This window comes from Tamandua tetradactyla, chromosome 5 (assembly GCF_023851605.1).
Source record: "Tamandua tetradactyla isolate mTamTet1 chromosome 5, mTamTet1.pri, whole genome shotgun sequence".
NCBI lineage: Eukaryota > Metazoa > Chordata > Mammalia > Pilosa > Myrmecophagidae > Tamandua > Tamandua tetradactyla.
This window is the reverse complement of record NC_135331.1, coordinates 1,473,846-1,484,513: the sequence shown is the minus strand read 5'-3', so window position 1 is coordinate 1,484,513 and position 10,668 is coordinate 1,473,846. Positions and strand designations below refer to the sequence as shown.

General features: G+C 62.0%; 1 protein-coding gene across 1 annotated transcript; it reads left to right on the top strand.

The window, feature by feature from the left end:
* The first annotated feature begins 13 nt into the window (after window positions 1–13).
* On the top strand, window positions 14–5,282 carry NOC4L (nucleolar complex associated 4 homolog). Its single transcript, XM_077159519.1, has 15 exons — window positions 14–200; window positions 609–729; window positions 1,308–1,414; window positions 1,668–1,775; window positions 2,053–2,202; window positions 2,299–2,398; window positions 2,557–2,591; window positions 3,141–3,191; window positions 3,271–3,382; window positions 3,743–3,803; window positions 3,927–4,037; window positions 4,161–4,321; window positions 4,410–4,492; window positions 4,782–4,895; window positions 4,992–5,282. The coding sequence occupies exons 1-15, from the start codon at window positions 84–86 to the stop codon at window positions 5,106–5,108; spliced, it is 1,548 nt and encodes a 515-aa protein (XP_077015634.1). The 5' UTR covers window positions 14–83; the 3' UTR covers window positions 5,109–5,282.
* Window positions 5,283–10,668: the final 5,386 nt, after the last annotated feature.

Here is a 10,668-nt window from a genome sequence, read left to right as displayed (position 1 = left end):
GCGCCGGCGGCGAGGCTGTCGGGACGGTGACGTCTCGCGTGCGGCGTGGTCCCGGAGACTCCTCTTGGGTTGGCGGCGGCGGCATGGAGCGGGATCCCGGCACCGGGTCCGTGGGCCGGGCTCTGGGCCGCCTGCTGGAGGCGGTGCTGGCGAGCCGCGGCGAGGCCAACGCGGTGTTCGACATCTTGGCCGCGCTGCAGGTGCGTCGGGTTGGAGGCGGGCGCGGCGGGCGGGCGACCCGGACGGCCAGGAGTCGTGGGGTCTGGCGGCTCCGGTGTCTGGGCCCGCGATCGGGACGCATGCACTCCTGTGCGGGGTCCACATTGGGGCTGGGGCTGCGGGGGTTCTGAGGCCTGGACTGGGCGGGGTGCCAGAGTGGGGGACCCCTCGGGTTCCCGCGAGCGGTTGCGGCGTCAGGTTCCGGGCAAGGTCGGGTAGGGGGCAGTTCTAAAGTGCGGCTTGGGGATCAGAGAATCCCCCGGAGATTTGAGAGGCTGGGCTGTGGGATGTGTCCGGGAAGCTTGGGAGGATGGGCCCGATGTGAGTGGCGGCTCAGTGGGGCCGGGGTAGGGTCTAGCCAGGCGCCTTGTGACTGTGTCTCCCTGTAGTCCAAGGACCAGGAGGACGTCCAGGAAGCAGTGCGCACGTGCAGCCGTCTCTTCGGGGCCTTGCTGGAGCGGGGAGAGCTGTTTGTGGGCAGGCTGCCCTCTGAGGAGCTGGTCATGGCAGGTACCCCAGGCACTCTCGGGGGTAGGGGGTGACTTTGTCCATGAGGGGTGAGTGCCCCAAATTCCCTTTGTAGGGCCAGCAGGCTTGTGGGAAGGGGCTGGTTCTGTCATCCTCCGGTGGGGGGGGGGGGGGGGGGTGTAACACAGATACTTCCATAGCCAGGTTTGAGTATTGAAAACGTTTGCCTTATTCCTTGCGTTTTGTACACTCGTGTGATTTGAGGCTGTGTAACACTGACGTTCCGATCCTTGAAAATCTAGGTTTGGGGGTAAAAGGAAGGGATGAGATACCGTGCCTTTGGGGGCTTGCCTGGGTACAGTGCCAGGGCAGGAGCTGCTCTCCCTGTTTGCAGGGCTGAGGCAGCCTCTGGGGAGAGTCAGGCCCAGTCAGCCTAGTGCCAAAGGTCTAGCCTGTCTCCAGGTTTGGGGGCCCTGCTGACTTGTTTTACTGATCCGGCTGATCCTGTAGATGGCACCAGCTACATTGGGGGTGCCAGATGAAGGGTGGTTTGGGCCTGGGCTGGGCCCAGCCTGGCACATGTGGCCATAGTATGGCTGACCACACTGCCTCATCTGCAGGGTCTCAGGGAGCCACACGCAAGTACAAGATGTGGATGAGGCACCGCTATCACAGCTGCTGCAACCGCCTGGGGGAGCTCCTGGCCCACCCCTCCTTTCAGGTCAAGGTGAGTCTTGGATCTTTGGGCCCATCCTGCATCCCACCCCCACACCGAAGCAGAGGCTTGGAACCCTGCAGAGGCCACAGAGGTGACACAACTTGCTCATGAACACATGACTGGTGGAGTAAGGGTTTGCATCCATCTTCTCTCACTCACGCCCTGGCCCAGTCATGGGGGCTCCGTGGCTGGACCGGCTGTTTGGGGCCTGGTCTGTGGGTGGGAGGGGGCTCCCTGGCTGACAGGCACTCCTTCCTCCCAGGAGCTCGCCCTTGGAACGCTCATGAAATTTGTGCAGCTGGAAGGAAAGCACCCCTTGGAGAAACCCAAGTGGGAGGGCCAGTACCTGTTCCCCCGAGAGGTCTTCAAGGTGAGGGGCTGGGCAGGAGCAAGCCACAAGCTGCTCGGGTCAGTCCCTGGCTGGCCTTGAACCGAGCAAATGGTTGTTGGATGGGATGGTTCTGCCTTGGCCAGGACCCCTATGTGGGGTCTCCTCAGGCAGTATCTTAGTGGTGAGGTGGGATTTTCCTGCCCAGGGCTCTGACCGCGCTCCCAAATTGTCCTCTGAGCCCTCGCCCTGTTCTGCTCCCTGGGCTGGGGCCCATGCACGGTGGGGAGAGTGCTCACCTGCTGTGCCCTGTACCCAGCTGGTGGTGGAAGGCCTGCTCCCCCCCGGGGAGGACAGTGCCCTGCTGCTCTCCCAGTTCCGGGAGTTCCTGGAATACGACGACATACGCTACCACACAATGCAGGCGGCTGTGGACACCATGGCCAGGGTCGCTGACAGGCACCCCGAGGTCAGTGGGCTGAGTTTGATCTCCCGGTGTGGGGAATGGGGGGGTAAACGAGGAGGGGTGCAGCCTCCCAGTGCTCAGGCCAGTCGTCCCCTGCAGGTGCCCCTCCCTTTCTGGAACAATGCCTTTGCACTGCTGTCTGCCGTGAGCCTGCCTCTCCAGGAGAGCCGCACCTGCAGTTTCTACGTGAAGCACGTAGGTAAGTGTCCAGGCAGTGCAGGGAGCCTGGCCTGGGCCTAACCCTGCAGGAGAGGCTGGGGACCACTACCACACCCCGTCAGCCCTGCTGGGGCCCAAGTGGTGATCCCCTCCCACCCTCCATGCAGGCAGTAATCCTTCTCACCCCCTTTCACGCAGAGCCCTCGGACAAGTGGAAAGTGACCCATCTGAAGGTGAGCAGTTCTGGAGGGGCCAGCAGCCTCTGCCTGCCTGGACAAGATCTCCAGCCCAGGCTGAGTCATGCTGGCTTGCAGGAGGACTGCCACCTCCTGCCCCTGCACAGAAAACTCCCAGGCAGGGGCCACGGTTGGAGTTACCAGCAGGGCCCCCAGGAAGATGTGGGGGGGGCCAATGGCAGTCACCTGCGGTCCTGGGCATCTGCAGGAGTGGCCCCGAGGGAACTGCTTCCCTCACGGCTGTAAACCCACTGTGCCACCTCACCTGCTGCAGCCCCTGTAGGGTGGGGTCTCCTTGACTTCCTGAGGTAGGGAGTGGGGCCTAGACTTCCAAAGTCAAATGTGGAATTCTTCCAGTTCAAAGGGCCCGAGAAGCTCCTCCCTAAGCCTGGGAAGGAAGGGGAGGGGTACCAGGTGCAGTGGAAGGGGTGCTGCTGCTGTCCCCCCACTGGGGCTCGGCTCCACCACCCCCTTACCAGCTCTGTGTGGCCCGGGTGCCAGGCGTGGGGTGGGGGCGGCCACGACGCTGCCGCCTTTATATTGTAGGAGCACAGGAAGGCTTTCCAGGTCATGTGGCTCAGCTTCCTCCAGCGCCAGGTACAGGCCTCACAGGGGTGGGGCAGGGCATGGGGGACGGGTGGGTGGCCAGCACCCTGACCTGCCTGCATTCCCCCAGCTGCCACTCAGCCTCTACAAGAGGGTGCTCGTCATCATGCATGAGGCCATCCTCCCACACCTGGCCCAGCCCACCCTCATGATTGACTTCCTCACCAGCGCCTACGACGTGGGTGAGCACATGGGGCTGGTGCTGCTGCAGGGGTGTATCTGTCAGCAGACAGCCACTGCTGGCAGTAACAAAGAGGCCTGGAGATGAAGCAGCTCACGGGCACATCACAGGGCAGGAGGCTCCCAACTCGAGAGTCCAGGGTGGCTGCACGTGTGGGTGCAGTTTCCTAGCTGGCACAGAGGGGAAGCGGGTGGGGGGCCTGAGGCCAGCTCTGACTTGGCTCTGGGGATGCTGGACTGTTGTCTCGGGGACTGGAGCTCAGGCAGTGCTTTGGAGCAAGGAAGGGAGGCCGGGGTCAGCAGCCCCCTTGTCCCAGGCCCAAGGGCTCACCCAGGGGGTCCCTACCTGTCTGCCTTTACAGGGGGTGCCGTCAGCCTCCTGGCCCTGAACGGACTTTTTATCCTCATCCATCAGCACAACCTGTGAGTGGGCCACGGAGGTGGACTGGGGGGCAGGAGGGGAGGGAGGAGCTGTGCCTGGAGGCAGGGTTCCCTGCGCCCTGCCTCGTCGCATCTCCATGCCCTCCCACCCCGGCCCACATCCAGGGAATACCCCGACTTCTACCGGAAGCTCTACAGCCTCCTGGACCCCTCCATCTTCCACGTCAAGTACCGCGCCCGCTTCTTCCACTTGGCAGACCTGTTCCTGTCGTCCTCGTGAGTGCTGGGAGCCCCAGGCCCTGGAGGGATGGTGGCCTCAGCCCTGGTGGGCATCCCTGGGCCACTGCAGCAGGGGCCAGGGGTGCGAGGTGTGGGCTCTGACACCCCTGCCCTGCCCAGGCACCTCCCCGCCTACCTGGTGGCCGCCTTCGCCAAGCGCCTGGCTCGCCTCGCCCTGACGGCGCCCCCCGAGGCCCTGCTGCTTGTCCTGCCCTTCATCTGCAACCTGCTGCGCAGACACCCGGCCTGCCGCGCCCTGGTGCACCGCCCCCACGGCCCCGGTGCGCCCTCCCCGCGCGGGCCGCTGTGCAGGGGCGTGGGGACCCGCCGGGGCGGCAGGCACGGTGAGCATCTGGGTCTTGTTCCTAGAGCTGGACGCTGACCCCTACGACCCCGAAGAGGAAGACCCAGCCCAGAGCCGGGCCCTGGAGAGCTCCTTGTGGGAGCTGCAGGTGAGGGGCTCGGCCTGGCCCCCGCGTCTGCCTGTCCCCGCACACCCACCCTTGAGAACGCTCCCCCCACCCTTGGTGCCATGCCCCCCACCTTCCCTTCTGGCCCTGAGGTCTCAAGGCATGCTTGGCCCTGCCGTAGCAGGTGTGGTCTCCGGGTGGTCACCGCGCCCAGGGAGTTCCCCTCCAGCCCTGCAAGAGCCACCTGCCCCCTCGTAGGGGGAGCACATCCCAAGGGGGTGGGCGTGAGGGTGCCGGGTGCTGTGCTGACCAAGGTTGCCTGGCCTTGCAGACCCTCCAGCAGCACTACCACCCCGAGGTGGCCAGGGCGGCCAGTGCCATCAACCAGCAGCTGTCAGCTCCCGAGGCCAGCATCGCGCCCCTCCTGGAGCTCACAGCCTACGAGGTGAAGGCCGCAGGCAGGGCTGTGGGGCTGGGCTGCGGGGCTGGGGGGCCGCTGCCGCCGAGTGCCAACCCGAGGGCCCTGTACCACGCCCTACAGGTATTCGAGAGGGATCTGAGGAAGGGGCCCGAGGCGGCACCCCTGGAGTTCATCCCCGTCCAGGGCCTGCTGGGTCGGCAAGAGGATGCCTGTGCTCAGTTCTTCACGTTCGGCTGACCTCCACAACCCACTGGAAGGAGCAGCCCTCACTGTGCCCCTAGCTCACCTGAGAGGGGGGCCCGAGCACCCCACACCACCCAGGCCTTGGGCCTTGACCCCTGGGAGAAATACTGTTGGGGGGCTCCTGAAGCAGTACCACTGAGCGCATGTCCATAAATCCAGCCAAACCTTGACCGGCCTCTGTTCTGGGTGGGCGCTGCAGACCAGGGGCTCTCATCCCCAGCTGGGCCCCTGGGACCACGAATGGAGCGCACACTGGGAGCCCCCAGACTGTGACCCTGAGCCTCGGGTTTCCTCCTGGGAGGTCCCAGCCCCGACCACCTCTGGGAAAGTGGGGTGCAGCGTCCCTGTCCCAGTGGATCCACCTCCCTCCCGCGTATCCAGAGGTGCTGGCTGCTCTGGGCTCACCCATTCCACCTGACTGGGGGGCTGTCCCCGAGGTGCCACTGGCTGGTGCATGTTCCTGCTGTCGTGGGGGGCTCCATGCTTGCCCCTGTACCCCTCCCATGACCCGCTCTCCTGCAAGACCCGGGCAGAGCCACAGAGCTGCCCCCATGGGGGCTCGGCTGGGGGCCGCAGGGGCCAGGCTGTTGTGTGGACCAAGAGCTGGAGGCCAGGCGCAGGGAGCGAGGCTTGCGGAGGGGCAGTCCAGCTGGGCTGGGGTCAGGCGCCTCGGGAAAGGGGCACGTGCTCAGGGCAGCTGGACGGGGAGGCCTCCCCTGCACCTGGGTACCCGGGGCCCTAGCTTCCTTCCTGGGTTCCCAATCTGAGTCTGGCCATGTCCCGGCAGTTAGCCAGCAGCACAGCCTTGGGCCCACCGTGGGGTGTGGCTACCTGGTTCCGGTCCCCTGCACTGCTCACTGTGGCCACATGACTGTCCAAGCGAGGAGAGTGCCCCGGACTCTCAGCCCAGGAAGCTGCATCCCACTCCTGGGCCAGGACAGTCCCTTCAGGCCTCCGGTGCTGGGCAGGGGAGAGGGTGCCGGCTGCGCCCTGCTCACAGCTAAGGCTGAGGTCACCAGACAGCTGACCCCGCTGCTGCCTTGTCCCTGCCCGGAGGTCCATGGCACACTGTGGCCCTGGGTGGCCCGGGGCACCGGACCCAGATGGCCACATGTCAATGGTGGTTGCTCCCCAGGAGGCAAAGTGCAGGGGGCAGTGCTCGCATGGGGGGGGGGGGCAACCGGCCCCTCACCGTGGTCCCCCTAGTGTCGGCTAGGGTGGGTCTCGATTAGTTTACTGGAGTCCTATAAAAGGGAGATTCTGAGAGAGCAGAATGACATAGCCACAAAAAGCAGAGTCTACCAGCCTGCGACCTTTGGAGATGAAGAAGGAAAATGCCTCCTGGGGAGCTTTATGAAACAGGAAGCCAGGAGAAGAAGCTAGCAGATGACGCCGTGTTCACCATGTGCCCTTCCAGATGAGAGAGAAACCTGACTCTTCACCAGGTGCCTTCTCACTTGAGAGAGAAACCCTGAGCTTCATCAGCCTTCTTGAACCAAGGTATCGTTCCCTGGATGCCTTTGATTGGACATTTCTATAAACTTGCTCTGACTGGGACATTTTCTCAGCCTTGGAACTGTAAATGGACAACTTACTAGATTCCCCTTCTAAAAGCCATTCCACGTCTGGCATACTGCGTTCCGGCAGCTAGCAGACTAGAACACAGGCCCACCCCAAGACACACGCTACCCAAACTGTCAGGTGCTGAAGAGAATCTCTGTTTCTCTGAAGGCAGCCCGAGAAAAGCAATCCACTACCACCAGGAAAACACAAGAGACCGACTAGGGACTACTCAAGCACCGTGGAAGCAAGAAGGCGTGGTGTGATGCATTCAAGATCCTGAAGGAGAAAGGCTTCCAGCCAAGAATCCTTCATCCAGCCAAGGTGTCCTTCAAAATTGAAGGAGAGATTAAAATCTTCAAAGACAAAGATTGAGAGAACTAGTCCACAGGAGACCTGCCCTACCAGAAATACTAAAGGCAGTCCTGTCAGCTGAAAAAAAAAAGAAAAAAGATAGGAGAGGGAGGTCTGGAGGAGGGCACAAAATTAAAGAATACAAGTAATGGTAATTGTTTTAGTTTGTTAAAGCTGCTGGGATGCCATATACCAGGAATGAAACAGCTTTGAAAAAGAGAATTTATTAAGTTGAAGTTTACAGTTATAAGGCCATGAAAATGTCCAAATTAAGGCACCAACAAGAGATCACCTTCACTCACGAAAGGCCGATACGTCCGGAACAGCTCTCTCCTGGGAAGGCACATGGTGACGTCTGCTAGCTTTCTCTCCTCAGTCCACAAGGCCTCCCTGGGGGCATTTCCTTCTACATCTCTAAAGGTCTCTGGTTGTGTGGACTCTCTTGGCTCTTTCCAAAATGTTTCCCTTTTAAAGGGCTCCAGTAAGCAGCCCCACCTTGAACAGTCAGAGACACACCTCCATGGAAACCATCTAATCAGAAGTCCTGCCCACAACTGGGTGGGTCACATCTCCACGGAAACAATAAAAAAGATCCCAGCCAGCAATACTGAGTGAGGATTAAAGAGAATGGCTTTTCTAGAGAACATGACAGTTTCAAACCCACACGGTAATGTACAGGATAAAAAGAAAAGGAAGAGAATACAGATCTGAGAAAAACTAAAGGAAAAGAAGGTAAAGAGTTGCTATTTTCACATGGAGTCAAGAGGCTGCTCTGGAGGCTGCTCTTACGCCAGCTTCAGTTAGGGAGTGCTGATTCCACGGTCTGCTAACCCCCAACCAGCGTCCCTCCTGCTGACGTTTCAGAATGCCCAGGGCTGCAACTGAGACCCTGTGAAGGTTTCATGCACTAGGTTTGCCTTCCTGGAACCGGTAATTCCCACAGGGTTCCTGGGCCAGGTAAATCCTAAGCCCAGAGGGACCAGCCTCTCCAGGATTGTGAATTAACCGCATCCTCCTGCCCTTTAGTGTGGGCACCCCCTCTCCACAAGAGTCACAACAGGCACTGCCCAAAGATCTGCCTGGTCTGGGAGAGGGACTGGAGGAGGTAGAAAAGGAACTGGGGTTTAGCCAACGCGTGTGGCTGCCGCGACACTGTGCTAACAGCCGCCCAAGAGGAGCCCTGAGAGGTGGGACGCGGCCCCAACCCCCTGTGGATCTGTTCTGGAGCTACCGGTTGAAATGTGCTTTGAACATTATTGCTTTTTTTCTTTCTCTGCTTTGTATATATGTTATATTTTACTATAAAAAGTATTTTTAAAAAACCAGTGGTTATGCAGTCCTGTGGCCCAGCATCCCCGCCAGCCTGTGCTGCCCACCCGCACTGAGCTGTCATCCAGCCTTGCCAAGGAGACTGCAGGGACCCGCGAGGACCCGGCCACCCACCTCTGCTCCTGCACCGTGGCGTCCCCGCGTGGGGCCCCATTCCTGCCTTTCCATGCCCAGCCTCCTGCGCTCAGCTCGGCCGGAGCCTTCGGGGTCCCCTGAGGTGCACCCACTCTCCTGAGACGCGAAGGCACCATCGCGATGGGTACTTCGAGCAGCTGGAAGGGCCTGAGGTGGCGGGACGGCGGCCCACAGCCAGCCTCCCTGTCCCTGCGGCCCCGCGCCCACCCCCCTTTCCTCCACAAGGCCGCCGGCCACAGCACGGGGACCCCTCGGCCACTTTGGCCTGTGCCCCGCGAGCCCCATCCCCCGAGGCCCGGCTCATCCCGCGGCACCACCACGGCCGCCGGCTCTGCAGCCCCCATGATTACAGGGACCTCGATGTGGGATGTGGGGGTCCATGGGGAGCCCCTCAACCCCACAAGAGGCCACTCTCCAGCCAGGAGGCCCGACAGCACCCGACCCTCAGGGGGCCTTGTCCTTGCAGCTGGGAGGTCCGGGCGGGGCAGTTGGTGCCGCCTCGGGGTGCCTCATCCGCGACGCCCCACGCCCACCCCTGTGCTCTCCCCCACGCCCCGCCCACCTCCTTCTGGGCCCTGGTTCTGCACACACAGAGTGGACTCTCGGGACAACCCCACGTCCAGTGTCCCCGTGGCCCCCGCCTCCATGGGGGCTGCAGCACCCATGCTGTGGGCAAGGGGGCTCCCCATAAGGGACCCAGCCCGCGACAGGGAGCAGCACGGATGGGGGGCAGGGGGCAGGGGCACTGCCGGGGGGCCCCCACCACTCAAAAGGGGCTGCGCTTGGCCTGCAGGGCGGCGGGCAGAGGCGGTGGTCCCGCATGCAGGGCCGGGGGCCACTCCCTCACCCACACCCCCCCTCCACGCAGCCCTTGTCACAGGTCCCCCTGCCGACCCTGCGGCCGGTTCCTGGGGCAGCCCCTGGGGGTCCCAGTGGCCTGGGTGCAGGGACAAACCGTTTCTCCTTCTCTGGGTGATGGGGGGGGCAGCTGTGGGGACAGAAAGCCCCCCCGCCGGCTCGGCTCCACCACAGCACGCACCCCAGAGCTGAGTCCCAGGGGGAGGAGGGCGGGAGGGTGTCACGTCTGTGTGCCTGTATGTGCTCAGGCGGCACCTGAGTGCACACGCACGTCTGCACGTCTGCATGCACGTGTGTACATGTGTGCACACGTGAGTGCCCCCTCCTCCTCTAGGCACAGGAAGAGGGGTGCGGATTTGCGTTAATTCTTCCTTCAACACTTGGGTGAATGCTCCAGGGAGCACGTCTGGCCTGAAGGTTTCTTTTGTGGGAGTTTTAATATTATGAACCAGCCCGATTTCCTTAATAGTTAAAGGAAAATATAAAAGTGGTCTCTTTCCCGCCGCGTGAGGTGATGCAGCTTCTGCCCTTCGAGGCATAGGTGCAGCGTGGAAGACGTGAGGTGCCTGCACAGCCACCATCCTTCCACATCGGCGGGCCCAGTGCTCTCCTCTGCCCCACTCCTGACACGGGCATTTGCGTCTTCTCTCTTTTTCACCATCAGTCTTACGAGACGGCTGCCAACTGGATGGATCCTTCCGAAGAGCAGCTCTTAGCCTGGCTGATTTTCTGCACGTTTTCTGGTTTCCGATCTCAGGGAGGTGGGGTCTGTACCACGTGGTCCCCCGCTTGCTCTGGGCTGGGGGGTGGAGCATGGGTGCTCGTCAAGGCCGTCCTGCGTCCTGCATCCTCCGTCCACCTGTCCTGTGTCCTCTGTCTGCCTGTCCGCTGTCCGTCCCCTCTGTCCTCCGTCCGCCTGTCCGCTGCCCTTGTCTGCAGCAACGTCTACACCATATCCCCAGGATGCTGGGCCGTCAGCGTGACCCTTCAACCCTTTCTCCATTTCAGACTTTGTCCCTTCTCCTAGCTTTGGACAGCTTTCCTGTTCTACTTTTGGGGATTTTCAGATCCCAGCTATCCCGTGACAACGTGGCTTTGTGTGTGTTCCGAGGAACTGGCCGCCCTTCTCCTGACGCGGAGTGAGGCGCCTCACCCCTCCACGGCCGCCCCAGGCCACCTCCCCGGGCCGCACGCCTCTGCTGTGGCTCTTCCTGCCGTCTGCGCCCTGCGGTTTCCTCACCGGGGTTCTGTCGACTTTGTGCTGAAGCTTTATAGAGCTGTTCTGAGCCTCATTTTGGTTGACTCTGTGACTGTTCTT